The sequence below is a fragment of the Ursus maritimus genome, unplaced genomic scaffold, assembly GCF_017311325.1.
Source record: "Ursus maritimus isolate PB19 unplaced genomic scaffold, ASM1731132v1 scaffold_1, whole genome shotgun sequence".
NCBI classification, from domain to species: Eukaryota; Metazoa; Chordata; class Mammalia; order Carnivora; family Ursidae; genus Ursus; species Ursus maritimus.
Window position 1 is genome coordinate 11351451 of NW_024423343.1, and position 19678 is coordinate 11371128.

General features: G+C 34.4%; 1 protein-coding gene across 3 annotated transcripts in view; it reads right to left on the reverse strand.

Moving 5' to 3' along the window:
• Nucleotides 1–1461: 1461 nt before the first annotated feature.
• The window catches only part of AGFG1 (ArfGAP with FG repeats 1), a 77765-nt gene continuing 59548 nt past the window's right edge, over nt 1462–19678 (reverse strand). The window contains exons 9-13 of one of the 3 annotated variants that reach the window (XM_040639554.1): nt 17064–17140; nt 16763–16855; nt 9805–9963; nt 8550–8641; nt 1462–7920 (exon numbers count right to left, since the gene is read on the reverse strand). In XM_040639554.1, coding sequence (XP_040495488.1) covers nt 7861–7920; nt 8550–8641; nt 9805–9963; nt 16763–16855; nt 17064–17140 — 481 coding nt within the window. In that variant the 3' untranslated portion in view covers nt 1462–7860. Of the gene's footprint in view, nt 7921–8549; nt 8642–9804; nt 9964–16762; nt 16856–17063; nt 17144–19678 lie in introns of all 3 variants that reach the window. The other 2 variants (XM_040639562.1, XM_040639546.1) reach the window with 2 other exon arrangements.

Below are 19678 nucleotides of genomic sequence, written 5' to 3' on the forward strand. Positions count from 1 at the left end.
GAAAAAAAGAATTTTAATCTTTTCTCATTAAATGAGACTAAATAATAGTCTAAAATAAACATTAGTTTTCCCCTGGGGAGAAGGAGAGGTGATATTGGTGGTCGTGGTGGAAATAAGGATTCTAAGAAAAGTAAATTTTCTTCTGGGTTCTGGTGATGGTTATTAATGAAAATAATTTAAACAGAAATGTACAGAATCATCAAGATGAATACAAATAACAGTGGTGGCTACCACAAAGACGGGGGTGTGAAGAACCAGGAGGTAGCTCACGAGTTACCTGTGAAATTTCTAGAGGTCCTAGAATGGGTAAAATCCAATTACAGTCAATCTATCGTAAGACCAAGCTAGATCAACATACGTATCTCAAGAGAAAAATGTCATCTTTTAGGGGGGAGAAATCAGTATTGAAAACTCAGTAAAAGCACATGTTTTTAAAAAAACAGAGGTTTTGTAATGTAAAAAGACAAAAGTGAGAAACGTTAAGGTATAATTAATGGAATAGAAAAGATTAAGTTGGAAGTAGATGCATGAGCCGCTTTACAGAAAATACATGTTATGTGACAATTAAAGAGGCTATTCTCAGACGGTACACAAACTGAGGAGTCTTTATTTTGAAAAGATTCTTCCAACAGTATTTTACAATGAACAAAAAACTCAACCAAATGTATCTATACTGAAAGGTTATAGAGATGAATACTGAAATCAGCCTGTAGGTTTTTGTCCCAACACCTAAAACCACCTCCTGCATTAGGGACTGGTCTTCATAAATGCTGGCATATTGAACACATCTTCCAAGACCTGTCTTGCTGGCCAAAAAGGTTTCCTCCTTTCTTTCAGACTTCTCCGTAAGTCCTCTCCCTCCCTACACTTAGCCTGTAGGTGCTACGGGACCTTTGGTATCAGCTAGTGGGGCTGATATCCGTCCTCATAAAGAAACTATTCCAGGAAGCACATCCTGTCTTGACTAATGGTAAATGCACATTTAGAAATTCTCTGGACTCTGCCTAGTCTTTTGAGGAGTAAGAATAAGAACTTAAAGTTATTATCCAAATCTTTTCTAAGGCAAAGGGAACTAATTTTGAAGAATAAAATACACGGTTGTGCCAAAATACTTTACTGTAGTAAATCTATACCTTATCTTTTTAAATATAAGGTGTATTCTAAGCTGTCGATAAGGAAAGGTGCAACACCAACAAGTAGTAATAGAAAATCACCCCAAAGCGTACTTTTAGAAACTTCCAGAGTCGTGGGTAGGGAAAATGGAAAAATTAAAGTGCAAAAAATGGGTACGAACTTGCACAACCTTTCAATGACTGACTGAAAACCTTCAAAGTTCAGTTAAAAGGCATAGGATTTCTCACGTATCTTAGATAGTCAATTTGAAGGATTTCCCCGCCCCCTTAACTGGAAGAATTTCCTAAATGGAAGCATAAGATAATAAACAGCTGGGAAGCCTCAAAATTGAATGAGGTTTGTTTTATTGAGTTTCCAGTCAGGCAGGGTCAAGACTTATCATCATATATGCATAAGGATGTTCTCAATTTTGATAATGTTTTTAGTAGAAAAAATCTATACAAACACTCTTCAAAAGGGACATCCATATAACGAAATCCTGCAGCCATTAAAATAATGAGTTAGAGCTGGATGGGCTAATAGTAAGATAACCAAATTAAATAAAAAGAACCAAGTTACAAAGTTGTACATTTAAAATAAGGGAGAACAGCAAGAGGAGTATATATGTATACAGAGGCGTATGAAATGAACGGTAACATTTCTGAAAGGCTATACAAGAATACAAGAAACTATATTCCCCTGGGGTGTGGGAATGAAGTCACAGGAAGGAGACGAGATGTAATTTTTCACTTTATACCCTTTATAATTGCATAATTTTAAAAAATCATAAGCACGTATTATTTTATAACATATAAAAAAGTCAAAGTCTTTAAAAAACCTGATTGTACCCACAGCATTTTATGAAACACTGACTGTATAACATCAGTTTACAATCCTTTGCTGCCTTTTATTTAATGGTCATTTAGTCAAAATTAGAAGGCTCCTTGGGTGTGTGCTTCCTCTCTCTCTCCACTCAAGATTAAGGGAAAATATTGAGAATTTAGAGTTTAAATCTAAATTCTCATTGATTAAATTGTGGCTTGGAGGACACCTAGCTAAGATACCAGAGAACCAATGACAAAATTAACTTAAATGGGCACTTTAATCACTAATTAAAATATTTTATCCAAGATCACTTTTCCTTTTTACAAGAGCCTCAGTCACATTTCTCTTTTCATTAAACTCCACAGCCCTTTGATTTCAAAAATACATTTAAATACATGTTGAATTCTTATCCAAGGCCATAAAATAAGCAGAAAACACAGATGCCACAAGTTTGAAAAGAAACACATTCTTAGCAAAAGTCTTCACTGGAAAATAATACCATAAATTCAAATCCTACAGGACTCCAAAATCAGAACAATGAGGTTGCATAAGAACCCTCTTACGCAGACATGGGATTTGCCAACTCGAAGGTCTTAAAATACATTTGAATGTCTGAGGCTAAGAAAATTGGGAGGAATAGGCCAGTGACCACCTGAAGCGTGCATGCTTTAAAACTATTCAAAATCCAAGTTTTTAAAACACTGTTGGTTGAACAAAAAACTGTAGACAGAATTCAGAGTATATGACATGATGTGCAAGCCTTACCATTAGCACAATAACTGGACTTTTTAATACCAGGCTTCACAATACTTGAGTCTTTCCAGATTAAATACCTTCGTGCCCTGTCCACTTATAAAAGTGTCCAAATGCTTGCTGAATTAACAATATAAAACAAAAGACTCTTCCAATATTGGATACAATCACCAATAAATTTAATGAATGAGTTGAAGCATTCTGAGCGCTGGAGTTGGCTTGCAAAGGCTTGGGAGCCTGGTGCGCATCTCTTTCTAGTTCCAAGTTTAATGACATCAGACTGATAGGTGACATCAGCCGTTGTTGAGAGTTATCTACACCACAAATATCAGGAAACACAAAACAGGGCACTTTTTCATGAGAGAAAAAGTTTCATCAGCACAACACTAAGAATTACATCTTGGTCATATATTCACTTGTTTAAATATACAGTGCAAAATTTAAATTAATGACATTATAATGTTCTAAAATATACAAAGAAAAATGTAACTAATGAGGATGATCATATAATAGGTTAATTTAACACAAATGTTAGTAACAGCATCCTTTAGAAAGTAAATTTTAAAACCACCTAGGGTGCAAACCATATCAAAAAAAGATGGAATGTTTCTCACAAAATAGGAACCATTCTAATACTTCAGATGCTTCTTTAGTTTAAAACAAGCTCCATTAACTACCCTATTAATTAACTTGTAATAAAATAAAAGCTTAGTGAATAAACTGTACTGATTTCATCAAATGATGAATGGAACTCAAATAACCAAGTTTTATTAGGTATAAGGGATATAGAAAGTAACTCTCTTGGAATTTTAAAAGACTTTTTTTTAAAGGGCTACTTAAACATAAATGTGACAGCCCTTCAACCGAACAATGAAATATTTGCTCCCCAGAGCAAAAGCTGTCATTAGCTTAACCTCCCTATGCCTTGCCTTCTTTCATCCTTAAAGTATGCATCCCTTTAAAGATTGTATAATACATGAAAAGCACTTAGCAAGTTTCTCATACATTTAAAGGGCTTAATAAACCACACCCCATAATACCACCACATTACTTTGAAGTTATTACTTTTTAAAAAACGTATCTTCACAATGGTCTCCTAGAGATTAATTTTCTGAAAGAAGTTTGAGACTGTCGGTGGAGACCAAAGATGAGGTGAGTCGTTCCGAACACAAGTTCAGGGAAGGAGCACAAACACATGGACGAAGAAGGCCCAAGAAGCAAGGCACAGGGCCTGCCTGGGGTTGGAAATGGAGTATTAGCTCGAAAAAGCCTAATTTACAATATGTCAACAACAGCAACAAAGCCAGAGTTTGTGGTGACTAATTATTGTAAACTACCCTTTAAAGTCACTTCAAAAGAATTTCGAAACATTTTGTTTAAATGAGAAGCAACAGCAAGTGCTCTCTTTAAAGATGAACAAGGTATAAAAAGCTACTGGTGGGAAAACCATAGCAAACCTCTTTCTGAAGAGGTAAACACATTCCTTTAATTGTAATAGCGGACTTCCTGAAGGGTAGTGATTTTTGTTAGAGGAATCCACTTTTCATTAAAAAAATTCTTTAACTATAGCTAAAATTATTAACTATAAACATGAGAGATACGAAACTATTCATTTTGGACTTTACTTCAGCAAAGCATTTTTTCATTTTTAAAATGGCTATCTGATAGCTATTAAACAATGACACAATCTCAAAGTGGTCGGAATAGTAAATGATTCCAAAATAAACATAAAAAACCACAAATCAGAACTTGTAATATCCCTGAAGGGCATATTCACCAATGTCATCATTATTAAAACAATTTCAAATAAAAATAGGAGACAATCCAGAAAACAATATTAAACATGTTTGCAGTTTCAACTCAACTCTCCACTTTTCCCACCAAGCAAAGAAAACCACTTGGAAGTTCAAGGAGCAGTATGTTTACCTTATAACCACACACTGTTATTCTGGAAAATAGAAATTTAAAGGGTAGTGCAGTGGTTTTCAAAGTCCCCAAAAGCCAAGTGTCACAACTATTTTCATAATACTACTAAGATGTTATAGGTCTGTCTCACTCGTGAGTTCACAAGTGCGCGGTGGAGTTTCCCAGGGCCCACGTGCCACGTGACAGAAAAATCCCTGTGATGCCAAGGGAGCAGGAGAACCTCGCTGCTTCTCAAGCCAGGTGCTACAGAGATGTGCAAAACATAAAACAATGTTCTTCTCATTAATTAATGGCTTTTGGAAGACAACTAGTTTTTATTTAAAAATGGCATTTATGTTAACATGCAATGGGTTTATTATTGTTATACTTAAATGAATAAACACTTTTTTAAGTATCTCAGTATTAATTTCTAATACAGTAATTTCTGATAGATACAAGCTACATAAACAAAAGCTCTTTGGGCATCTTCAGTAATTTAAAAGAGACCAAAATGTTTGAGAACTGTAAGTGCTGCCATGTAAAAGCAGCCAGTTAGTTTTCTCTTCATTTTCCCAACTTCTGGGAACTGTACCAAAGCAGGTGTGTGCTGGGGGCTAGGGCAATGACAGAGAAGCTTCTTCAAATTTACAAAAGGAATTATTTTAAGGAAGAAAGTGATTGCCTCATCTCTATTGTCACAAAAATGAGAATAAAATATGCCTTTAAACTGTATCAACATTTGCCTCCCTAAAAGAGAAGAAAATTTTCCTCCCAGAGCAAAGATAGGAGAGAAGATCTGATTCAACCAGTAAGCCAGAAAATATGAAGGTCTTCAGCCTTGTCCTCCTCTTCAGTACTCAACACAATTCGGATGGGTCTATATAAAACCAAAAGCCAGTCTGAATACGAAAGTCGAACAGAAGTGAATCTAAATCCACATTAAAGCTAGATCACTTTTTAACCTAAGGGTTTCAATTTTATAAGCACTCATTTAAAGTAAGTCTTAAATAAGAGTTCTCATTTACTTACAAACTTCAGGATTTACCCAGGGGGAAAAAAAAAGTCTTTAAAATTACTTTAAGAACAACTGTTTAATTTACTCATTTCTTAGAGGGAAAGCCTGGTAGGTTATTTGAGTAATGGCCTACAATTATATAGCATAACTTTGTACATATGAATTGACTGGGACCCAATCAATCTAAAACACAGAAATTCAAAGACATTTCTTAAGTACTTCCTCCATGAAAAAAGGGCTGGAGAGAGACCCCCAAACTGTAGGTATTTCCAGTACACACCCACACACACAGACCTCTGCAGCATTCATTCAATATTAAGAGAAGAGGCATACTGGTCAAAAAGGGACAGAGATTTCCCAGTCTTCTTGCTCATCAAAATAGTTAAGCTAAACCACACACTGAGCTGGGGATGCAACAGACAGCAATGCTTTACCAAGTCTGGAACACTACACAGACTTTAAGATTGTGCAACAACTCATGTAGTCACCACTGGAAAAGGTATTCAACACCAATAAAATGTTTGAAGAAACGGATGTTCACTTCTTTTAATACCAAAGCTTTTTAAAAAATGTTTAATCACTGTAAGATAGAACTTTCCAAACACGTATTACATATTAGTATATGTAATTTTACCTTTTCTTGATGACACAGAGTCATAGTACCAGACTATTATCAGAACATGACGTAATACAGTGATGTCCTCTAGGCTGGCCTGGCTGGCCTTACACTAAATGGTCGACAGGTTTTCGTGGCTTTTCTATCTCCTTCCAAACTGTCACTTCTGAACTGCTAATATGCCAGGACTGGGAAATCAAATAATCAAAATTTCACATAAAAACAAACATATAGAGACTTTGTGACTTCTGTGGGTTGCTCAAAGGCATTTAAAAAAGAATTAATCCAAGTTTCTCAGTTGTGTTCTGTTTTGATGAGACTGCTAGATTACGTCTTGATGAGGCATTACTGTACATAAATATTTAAACAAGTTCATCTATTAACAAAAAGATATAACTAAACATTAGTATCGTTGCCTTTTTAAACAAAGTATTCTATAACTTTAAGGTAACACTGGGTTCCAGTTTGTTTCCCCCCAGAAATGAACATAAATAAATGTCCTATTTTAATAATATCAGTTTGTCCAAACAAAGGAAAAAAAAAAACTGAGGTGCAATCATGTCACAGTTAATGCATGTCTGCTTCCAATACATTCAAAGACAATATTTCTGTTTAAAAATCAATAGTTAAAATAGGACTTCTGCAGTCTGAGAATTCAAGATACTTAAAAAATCTGTAAATACACATACATGCAAATTCTTCATATATACAAATTTTCACAAAATTAAGAAGTTGCAAAGAAATTAGAAGGATTATGGTGAATCTGACAAGCTACATTTAAATGCTTTACCACTGACATATTCCTGAATATAGCAGTCATAGTAGTTTTAATAAATTTTCTACATGGCCTTTTTTTTTATAAAATTTTCTCTTTTAGACATAAAAGTTAGTCACTAGAAGTCTTCTGAAATTCTAATTTAAGAATTCAAGATGTTCTCAATTCACTACTCATATTTTAAGGCCACTTTGGTAAAGGCATTGCAGCAAGAACACAAAAACAATAGCATATTTTCTAATATTTATTTTTTTCACCTGCAAACTGTAGCAAAACATGATCAGCTTTATTATGCAGACAGGTATCCCTCTACATTTTTAAAGAATTTAGGTATTTATAAATAGAAGAGCTCTTTAGAAAGGAAAAATTCAAGAATGAATAAAACCTTCCAATTTTGACTTTGTAACTTTCCAGTAGCAATGGTTAAAATGATTTTAGGTCATTCATTCCAAGATATATGACAGCACCTTAAAAGTGGCTGATCTATTTCCCCAGTAACATTTCTCACATAACAATGTGTTAAAGTTACAAATACTGATATGCACAAATAGCTAATTTCTAAGAAAAATATGTACAGTACTGCAGCATAATGAATGTGGTATCTGCAATAACTTAATATTAGCCAATTTTTAATATACATGATACCGCTACCTTTTTCTGCCAATTCACAGGTTAAAAGTTGTTACCGGAGCCCTCTGTTTTGCACATATTACCTGGTGTTTAATACACAATGCAGGCTTTTTAAAGACTTCTCTTGTGTTTAAAGCTAAGATCAGTGAAACAAGACAACAGTGCAAGAGGCGGAGAGATGTAATGTGACCACGTAAAAGTTCGTTCCAGTAAAGTGTCTATATAAGGCTATAAGAAAGGATTGGTTGATGAGCTTCCTGTTGGAAATTGTCCTGTTGGTGCACCAGTCTAAAGAAAAACATAAGACAAAATAAATAGACAAGTAAGAGTGGTATATGTGTGAAAATATGAAAAGATTAAACTTTGACTAAATCTAATTTAATGAAACAGTATTTAGATTAGAAATTATTTTATAATTATAAGCAATCATATTTATTCATTATTAGCAACATGATATAATACAACTATCAGGTGTCAGAAACTGTGTTATGGCCTTTAATATCCATTATTTCATATAATTCTCGTAACAGAATCTAAGAAAAGGACTTGGCTTGGCCCTTAAGAAAATGCATTTATGATTCAAACCAAATCTCTGACTCCCAGCCCTTTTCACACAGTTCACTAAATCTACAGCTTTTCATAAAGCATTATTTTGACAAGAAAGCAAACAAGTTTCATGCTATGAAGTAGCTTATTTACTGTCAGTGCGTGGATTTGCAACTGATTGTGTGTCTGTGTGTTTGTGTCTTTTTAAGTCAAAAAAGGATCATGCATGATGGCTGTCTCAATTTGTAAAATCTTCTACTGTCACATCAGGAGAATAGCAAACAGTAGCTAGTACAGTCAAATCTTGCTTTTCCTAATTTGAAAATAACACACAACAACTTACAAAGTGCTTAAGACTGCATCTCACTTACCATAAAAGGATTACTAGATACTCCAGCAGCTGCAACTTGACCAAAAGGGGTTACCACTGGCTTTGTTTGTCCAAATGCTGCAAAACCTGCACCTTGTTAAAACAGAACCACCAATTATAACCCATACCTTTCAGAGACAATCTGATGCTTATAAAGCCTCATAAGGAGTTTCAGAGAAATTCCTACCACAGCAACAATATTATATCAATGTTTAATTGTTAAGTTTCATGCTCTTTCAAATACCAGAGACAAAGTTCCTGTGGCACATGTAATACAGCTTTCATACAGCTTCTCAGAAATGGAATTAATAGATGACCTGTGACTATCTGAGACGGGCTGCAAGCAAAACACAATGGCTTCATGTGAAAAGCACAGTATTTGTTAGGAAATATTTTATCATTATGGCTCTGCCATGGACCTTATTTCCAAATTTTATCTAACCACAGACACTAAAAAATATATATACAATTATAATTTAAGAATAATCTTCAAATCTATGGACTTTGAAACTTTAGCAAATAAGCTTAATGGGTAAAGAAATCCCTGGCCTCTAGAACAAGTAAACAAGTAACAAACTCTAACCACAATACAGTTACCTATTTAGAAAATTAGTCTATGTCTCCCACATAAATAAATAACTTATACAAAACAGCAGATCCACAAGAGTTTTCTGATGCAAAACAAAAACACTCAAGGTCTACACAGTTTTCTTTTAAAATCAAGAAGTGTATCAGAACATACAAGAAAAATTAATAATAAAGAGACTGTAGAGGGCCGGGGGGAGCCCCTGGGTGGCTCAGCTGGGTGAGTATCTGACTCTTGGTTTCAGCTCAGGTTGTGATCATGGGTCTGAGATCGAGTACCTCCTTGGAGCTCCGCTCTTAGAGTCGGCTTGAAGATTCTCTCCCTCTGCCCCCCACCCCCAACTCACACACAGGTGCGCTCTTTTTCTCTAAAACAAATAAATAAATAAATCTTTAAAAAGAGGAAAAAAGAAAAGACACTGGAGATTCTAAGAAGGGGTACTCTTTAGACAGTCTCGGATTTCTCCTAAATCTATAACCTGGTCACAAAAACTTACTAATCATTCAGTTTTCTAAGGCCCAAATCACCAAAGGTGTCTATATTTGTGTAGTAAACGTTTAGCACACAGTGCCACAGCATTCTTTGGACAAGCCTTTCTGTCCAAATATACATTATGATACATAAAGGATGTCTGACGTGGACTTACAGCTAGCCAAGTGTTAGATCTTACCATTGGGCTGTTGAGAAAAAGCTGTCTGTTGAGGGAAAGCTGCTTGGGCTGGGAAGGCAGGCTGCTGGAAGCTGCCGCTGAAGCTGGTGGGAAGACTATAGGGAGCAGGAGTCCCGAAGCCCGCAGGCATGCTCATGGAGGCGGTGCCAAAGGTCGCGGCTGACAGGAGAAAGCAAGGGCTGATCAATGACACACAAAAGAGCAGGATTTGCTCCTCACACCACACACTACAGAATGATTTCAATTGAAAAACATTAAGTTGTACACTAAAAGCATTTTAAATTCCAAAACACTAACAAAGTTAGTAATAAGTTTAAGCACTATACAGTTTAACACAATCTATTAAATGTTGTTCTCCTGAAACCCAATGACCAGAATGACACTATTAAAATTATCGTTTGAAATCACAAGAAAACTTCTCAAAGTAATTAAAAGTCTAAACAGCAGTCAACTTTTTAAAGCCTATCATCATGCAAGTCACATGTATACTAATACACACACTTCTGTTTTTAGTTTTGTTTTGCTATATACAGTAAAATAGCAAAGATTGAATTTTATCCACTGAATTGTCTGCTATAATGTAGTAAGGATGTTCCTGACAAAAAAAATTTTAAAACTTCTAAAAAATAGGTCACTGAAAATAACAAGATTTATAGAAGAAATAGTTAGAAGCAGGCCTCTCAAAACCTATACAACTTTGTAACCAGAGCCCAAAAGGGACTGGAGGGGGATGGCTTTTCCTAGTAAAACCACTAACACAATTAAAAGAACATGTGAAGTTCTTAATACATCAATTCCAAAAGAAATATATGGACCACCACATCTCGTATGAAAGATAAATAGACTGCTTTGGATAAGTAAGGGGTTTAAGGTTAGGATGCTGAGTTATAGAGATTAGGGAAAAATGCATAAAGATTGAAAAGGTAGTGAAATAAGCATTCTTAGAAAAGACAGAGGTGGGGAAGTGAGCACTGTGATCTAGACTGCCCTGACATCAGGGTGTTAACAATCACTATACACATGGTATGCTGCCATCACTCCCCCACTTATGAATTACTAATAAACTAATCTGCATTATACAAACACATGTAGTAGGGGCGCCTGGGTGGCTCAGTAAGTAAAGTGTCCGACTCCTGATTTTGCTCAGGACGATCTCAGGGTGGTGAGATTGAGCCCTACATTGGGCTTTGGGCTCTGTGCTGGGCCTGCTTAAGATTCTCTCTCTGCCCCTCCCCTGCCTCTCTCTTCCTCTCTCTCTTAAAAAAAAAATTAAAAAGACACAGATGTAGTAGCAAAACAGTATATTACTTACTGCTAGTGAAGATTAAAAACAGAACCTTCTGAGTATATGTTCTGGAAAAAGTCTCGGTAAAGTAAGAGCCAATAATGGTGATTTTAGCACAGAATACCAGCAATTACAACAGTGAAATATTGTCGGCATGATGCTATTAAAAACATGATAATTCACTGAATTTGATTTGAAAAAATTTTTTTAAATTTACCAACTTGATCTCTGATTTAAGGCACAGGAATTAATACTAAAATTGTTACGCAGATTATATTTTATTTTAAAAAAAACCCCAGAAGTCATGCTATAGATACTGCCCAAAGTAATCCTCATAATCCTATTGTTTATAACAATGCAATTCTTCTCAATGAATCTAAACAGAATGCCAAATTTTTTGAAATTACGATTGATGAGAAAACAGGAGAAACAAGCCACTCGGAAGCAAGTGAATTAAAGAATAATAAGCACACTGCAAGGGAAACAGAAGGGTTTCATAACAGACAACAATGCACTGACAAACTCTGACAAATCACTTTTTAAGAAAGCACTAAAAAGCGAAACTTGTATACAGTTAAGCAAAACCAAACTCCATGGAATAATGTGGTAAAATGGTTTGGTATATTGAAAAGGTGTCAAAGTACTATGAATTCAAACTCGAGAAAAATAATCAAAAAAGCTATTAACATTCTAATGTGACCATGGAGGTAAGCGATAATGCTTTTCAGCATTAAAACACAAATCACCACAATTTTCATGTAACTTTAAATATAATGTAATCCCAATGCCACACATCCATGCCCACTCCATTGTAAAACATGGAAAAAACTTAATTCCACATGCAGGGATCCAGAACACTAGCAGAAGCTTCCACAAGCAGGTAGACAAATTGCCACACAAATCTAGGTATCAGCTGTGGCCACCTACCAAAATGAGCGTGAGGAAACACTTGAGAATGCATTGCTCCAGAAAGGCCTTATGGAAAGCCATAAAGAGACCAATGTCAATTAACTTACGGATTAACTATTGTCAAAATAAAAGTAAATTTGTTTCATTAAAAAGTCCTAAAATTAGAATATACTGTTACAAAGTGGGTAGCATAAGAATACATAATAAAAACATATCCATAAAGTCTTTTAATTTCAATAACATTCATGACACTAATATTTAACCTGTTTGAAACAAAGGGGAAATTAGAATAATAAATACCAGAGAAATAAATATAAAATGAAAGAACCAATTATGAAGCCCATTTTTAAATAAACACTAACATTTTTTATGACAAGATAAAACTACATCCATAAAGACTTTGTAGGCCTCACGAGTTATACCCAAAAATACTATTCATAGGATAATCTAAAATGACCCGAATCTACCTTTTGCATCTAAAAAGTCAAATCTTGCGGACAGAACCTGAATGACGTTTGATTGTTTTATTTACAATTCTGTACACTAACTAGAAATTCATAAAGATAACACAAGTGAACTAATTAAGTATGATGAGGGGAAAATTATTCAGTGTAGATCATTAGAAAGGTGAATACAACTTTCAGTTTACAATGTAATGGCTGAAAAGAGAAGAGAAAAATGCATCTTGTGTAAATCTTACTGGGTATAAATGAAGTCAGAGAGGTTACACATAAATACATGTAATGAACAGAAAACAAACTTAGGTTTTTAAGTACTAGAAATTTTTGTGTGTTTTAACCATCTGGAGTGGAAATGTTTCAAAAATATATGTCCATGCATTTTAAATTAGCATACTTAACCAATTAAATGTGGGACAACAGAGCGATTGAGAGATTAGAGTGGTTAGGAGTCTTGGTTCTGTCATTTTCTAACTATAGAAGGTTATTTAACTTCTACAAGCTTCTGTTTCCTCATTTGCAAACAGGAGACAGAGGGGAGGGATAACAGTATCTACTTGACGAAGCTCCATGAAGATAAATTTAACAATAAATTTTAAAAAGTGCCGTAAATATCCAATGGATATATTTTTCTTGCTAATAACTTTAAAAGATGTGTACTTAAGAGATACATCAGTACTGTGTTCTGAATTCAACAAAAGGGTAACTGGGGAGGACGGGTTCTATAATAAGTAAGTTAGGTCATTCTATGTTTATCTCCTTTCTTAAAATCCCTAAGTCTCTTGAGAAGTCCTGCACTAATAATAAGGCATAAAACCCTTTTCCATGGAGTATTTGATAACATCTCAAGAGACATGCTCTACAAAATACACTTTGGTACAAACTGACCTTTAGTCAACAGTGACTGTGAACCAATATTAACTGCCGTAACCTTAGTCTGTGACAATGATGCCCTCCTCTTAAGCTCTAGTCCTGGATTGCTATAAAACTTTTTTAGACTTAACAGCTTTTTGAGATATAATCCACATTACCACACTATTTGTCCACTTAAAGTGTAGAATTCAGTGCTTTTTAATATCTTCCCAGGGTTGTAAAACCATCATCACAATCAAACTGTAGAATATTTTTATCCGCAGCCCCAAGAAATTCCATACCTATCAGCTGTCACCCTTCTTCTCACCTCCCCTTCTTTCCGTCTCTACAGACGGGCCCATTCTGGACATACCACCTTACAAATGCAATCACAGGTTATATGTTACTCTGTGATTCACTTCCTTTAGCCTAATGTTTCCATGTTGTAGCATCAATCAGGACTTCATTACTGTTTATTATCAAACAAACTTCCACTTATGATTATAACACATTTAGTTTATCCATTCATCAGTTGATGGACATTTTGGGTTGTTTCCACTTTTTGGCTATTATGAATAATGCTGCTATGAACATCTTTGTACCAGTTTCTACGTGGATGTACAGTTTCCTTTCTCTTAGGTATATTCTTAATGAGTGGAATGAGTGGAACCAGTGGAAACAGTGCTGGTTTAGAAGAGTTCTGGGTACAAATATGAGCTTAGTCACTAATCAATTCTGAATGTTTAAGGCAAACCCATCAAATCAGTCTCCACCTAGGTAACAAAACAAGGAGGCTGGCCTAGATGCTACTATGATTCCTTCCTCTCTACATTTCTATTATCTCCTCGGGGGTAAAAAAATTTTTTAAATCATTCACTAATTCATTAAAATGATGTTAGGGAAATAAAGACTATTCACTCCATAGCAAAGGAGAGATTTAAGAATTGTAAGAGAATTTCATAATAATTGAAAATTGTATTAACTGTTAGATTTAAGGTCTCAAAAGCTCTATAAAAAAGAATGCTATTATAGAATAAAAATGAAAAAGGTCTTAGGCCATGTTGGCTAATACCCTAATGAAGGTTTCTATGTAACATGGTAAAAGAAAATTAAAGCCCCAAAGCTTTATGAATGCAGAAGAAAAATGATTATTAAAATACGTATTTTAAGAAAGAAATATATCAGTAAAATGTTTTAAATTCTGAAAAGAACTACTATGAAATACCCTCTTTCAAAAGCAACCTCAAATGGAATTTAACAAAATATCTGAAAGCAACAAAAAATATTTCCTAAAGAATATTAATTTTGACATTGGAAAGTTCTAAGCATAGTATTATTTATCAAAATACGATTCATATTTCAACTTCAATAGAAACATAAGTAGTTAACAGTTACTTTTAATCATTTCTATAACAACTTAATGAAGGTGATCAATGTGATAAATTAAAGTGGTTAATAATGGAAAAATTTTTTTATCTTGAAATAAAAACTTGTAGATACAATTTACCTTTCAATAAATTGTGCTTAGCCTAATACTAAATATCACCGTATGTCATCTGAACATACATCGTACCTTTTATATTCATGTACATCCTATGTAGATCCTTAACTTTAAAGGACTTTCATACTCCACATAAAAGAAGAAAAAAAAGCCCTTAACTCTAATGACAAACCAATCTGGAGGTACAGTCATGAAAGGGAAATAACAGGAAAGATTTACCAACCATACAGGACAATGCAAAGACCACGCACACTGGTCTGTACCATCTAAATTCTCACAAAAATCCTGCCAGTAGGAGAATATTGCTCACATTCTACAGAAAAGGCTGACAATAAGGCTCAGAGAAGTTAGATCAATACAAGCTTAGTCAAGGTACAATCTGACTTAAGTTTCCATCCTTCAGTTGCCAAATGGGGTTATAACAGCTATAAAAATTGCAACAGTATCTTGTAAACAATTTTAAACATTCAACAAATGTTAGTACATCTTCCTAACATCTTTACTCTACTCATTAGAGTAAATTAACATATAAAAAGATCTTTTAGGGTCACCTAGCATGTAAGAACTAAATCAGGATTTGAACACAAGTCCGGCTGTACCCAAAACATATTCACTTAACTTTTCTGAGTCTCACTTCCCTCAGCTGTCAACATGTATTTGATGAGAGTTAAGAGGACTATATAAGACAATGTACAGAATCCTATGTGCCCAGAGACATCTTACATATTCATTTCACCAAGTCAAAATAATATGCTAAGAAATACAAATGTTACATATATCGTAACTGATGAATATTTCCATCCAAAACACAACAGAAATTGAATCACTAAGTAAGTATACCTGAATTAAAACAAAAACAATTTTTTTAAATTATGTGAAATTAAAATACTTATTAAACATCTATTATGTGAGATACCAACAAATTACGACTGAAGAAACTCTTACTACCACAATTCCTAATCTTGCCAATGACACAGATTTGCTAATAATTACCAATTCTTATGGCACAAATTATGTTACAAGCACCTTACTCTTTCAAGATTTCACATCAATATATGCTATATGCTTAAAGCTTTAGTTCTAAAATTATTGGGACACATACACAAAAACAAAGCCAGCCAACTTTAAACTTAATGGGTCTCGAGCTATACCACGTACACTTGCTGACATTCTAAGATACTAGCAAACAGTTCTGGTGTTCAGGGTGACAGGACAAAAATCAAAGAGGTGTGATACAAAAACTATGTGGCTGGCTTGCAGCATGAACCAAAAAAAAAAAAAAAGGAAGGAATAAAGAGGATTAAAAAACTATGAAGAGAAAATATTCAATTATTATACCCCAAATCAAATCAGGTTTGCACAACTTAAAAAATATGAACGCCCTAAAAGACAGAAGCACTAGAAAGACCTAATTGATAAGCCCTCGTGTAACAAAGCTAATGTGTTCCTCGCCATCTCATGAAGAGGAAAACATGAAACAAAAAAAAACTCATAAATTTTTCCTATTCAGCTTGAATGAGTAATAACCAGTAATCCCAGAACCCCAGACCTCCAAATGAGTCAGAATTACTGTATTAAAAACTAATGATGTACTGTATGGTGAATAACATATCATAAAAAAAAAATTACTGTATTCAAAAGTCCCAACTCAGTCACAAAGTGGCTGCAGGGCTCTAGGAAGTCTCGCCGCCATGCTAGGCTGCCTCACGTGAACAACGAAAGCTGTGACTGAACAGTGGGGGCCGCTAGAGAACTGCTACGGTCCCGCTCAAATAAGAAAGTCCAGGATTTTATGAACTTTCAGCTAGTACTCTTTACGGACAAACTCTTCCATCCACTTCCCATTCACTACAGTAAGAAAGAAGAACTTTCTTCTTTCTTCCTATGTGTCTTTGCAATAAACAAACACCTTTTCCAAAGTTTTCTGTTCTATAATCTGTATTTACTTCTTACCTGTTGCTCCTCTGGCATTGGTCTGAAATGGATTTGTAGAAGATGCCACAGAAGGACCAGCAGCAGCAACAAATGGATTTGTGGAAGGCGTAGCTTTAAAAAATTACAAAAATACACTGTAAAATCCTAATGTATTTGTATTCAATTACTAAAAATATTTGTTCATACAATTATGAACATAGAAAATTAGAGCTTTCTGATAATTAATTGTTGCTTTCATAGCCTTCCAGTACTCCTAAGAAAATGCAGTACAATACACACAAGCTTTATAAAAACCAGCATATATACCAGAAACACATACCTCCAAATGGAGCAGGCACACTTGAAGAAGCAGGCTGTGTCTGTGCAGAAGCACCCACTGGCACTGTTCCAAAAACACTGCTGAAAACAAATACAGAAAGAGTTTTCTATTTTTTTAAAGCAACGGTAATCTGTCTAGAGGGTGGCCATAAAATGTGGAAACAGGTATAATTGAACATACCGTACATCATAGCAGTTCTTAAACTTTATGTCTCAGGACTCATTTACATTTTGAAAAAAGTTACTGAGAACCCCAGAGTCTTTGTGTAAATGTGCTATATATTAACAATATGTATAGTACAGAAATTAAAACAGAAATTTTTTAAAATTTCATTCTTTTAAAATTAACCACAAAGCTATTACATGCTAACGTAAGCAGCATTTTTATGATAAAGAATTATATTATCTAAAACCAAAGGAACTTAAGAGTCACAATGGTATTTTTGCAAATCCCCTGAATTAGAATAGAAGATCGTGCTGTTGTGAAAAACTGCTCTCATAGACACCTAGTTGAACAAAGTAGGAGAATCTGACAAGACTGGGTGCGTTCAGGGTGGTATGGCTATAGACAAACTAGGAGAATATGAACAGCTTTTTCAGGTAATTGTGAATACTTTCCTTGATATCATACCCAAAATGACAGTGATAGTTTACTATCAGAGGTTAGCTGCAAAATAGAATTTGAAATCATATCAATGAACTCCTTTGCACTCTATTGAAGTAACACCTACAAACTTATCTTGCACTTTAAATGAATCTTTTACCAATTTTATATTATTTGGAAAATATCTGATGCAAATCTAAATGTCAACAATTTCCTTATGCAAAAATAAAAAATTTACATTCATTAATATCACCACTCATATTATCAGAAAAGTAATGTGAAGCTGTCAAGCTCATGGTGGAGTCAATAAATCTTCTAAAATCCTAGTATTTGCTTGGAAGTGTGAATTTTATCAGTTATCTTCCTTAAAGTGACAGACTTAAATATTTCATTTTTGAGAAAATGTCTGCCAAATATCCAGATCTGAATCACCATGGTTATTATCAGTCTTACTTTTATTTTCCCATAAAACAATGGATATATCCATTATTGTATGTGGCTGGTTCATTCCATAACTCAAACAACCACACAAGGTGACTTTCCTCAAGTCATCCACCATACTCATAATATGCAGCAGAAACTACTTGATACATACCTTACTTGAACACATAGAAAGTTAAGAAGACATTATTTAAGGGTCAAGATTTAATAAAATTAGATTTTTAAAAAGATTTGAGAGAATAAGAGGGGGGGAACAGAGAAAGAGAGGGAGAGACTCTCAAGCTGACTCCCCACTGAGCCCAGAGCCCGATGTGGGGCTCAATCCCACAACCCATGAGATCATGACCCAAGCTGAAACCGAGAGTCGGACGTTTAACCAACTGAGCCACCCCGGCACCGCAATAAAATTAAATTTTTTCACTGTTTCATCAAGAATATTTGTAAGAATATATAAATAAGTCATGGGGAAGTAATGTACAGCACGGTGACTATAGTCAGTAATATTATAGTGCATACTTGAAAGTTATAAAGAGAGTAAATCCTAAAAGTTAGCTCTGTATGGGGACAGACAGTAACTACACTTACGTGATCATTTCACAATGTACACAAACATCAAATCATTATGTTGTATACCTGAAATCAATGTTATATACCAATGATACCTCATTAAAAATTAAAAAGAATATTAATCAGGAAAACTAAATCAAGACTATTCACAAGTAAAACTGAATGTGTGGTGTAAGAAATATAATGACAATTAGATGACTACTAGTACAGTTTGGTGTCGTGGTCTTAATTTGTGCTAAAGTGCTGGCAAGTTTTTATTTGTCACTGTTTTTGCACCATCATTACAAATGTCAAATACTGAAAACACAACCTGTCAGAATTATTATGACTATAGTTTTAACTTCTAAGACCCCTTGAAAGGGTCTCAGGTCCACAGTAATATGATATCAATAAACCATTTGTTATGTATACCTATGTTTCCAGACTTTATGGTCACCTTGCTATAGGTCACTATTATACATGTCTAACACAGACAATCTTAATGACAATATATATATATATAAATACTCTAAACTTTATTCTTTGTATTCAATTTTTCCTATTTGGCATATAGAAAATTAATTACTGGAGAATCCAAGTAGTTAGTGTTACAATCCTCCCATTTCTCTCTAGAAAAGGCGCTAAAGGGAAACAAAAAGCTGCTCAGATAACAGAAGAAAGAAGAGAGAATATGCAGGATGGAAAACAAAGAGATGGATAAAGAAAGCACTGTAAGTCACTTGTACTTCTGGATCTGTTTCCTTCAGAAATGCAGAAGTTACAACTAGAAGACTTTTTAAAGATCTATTGCTGTTAAAATGTGTTAGACTTCCTGCTGCCAAGAATTCCCTCACACCAGATATATTTGAACACAGTTAACAAATGTCTATGTGTTAATACCAGTAGGACACTGATGAGATACAGAATTGGGTCTTGGGTTCTCTTGCAAACATTTCTAAAAATGTTTATTTACAATTAAAGCTACAACATGTTACTTTCAGTGTTTAGTCTTCATGACTGAAAAC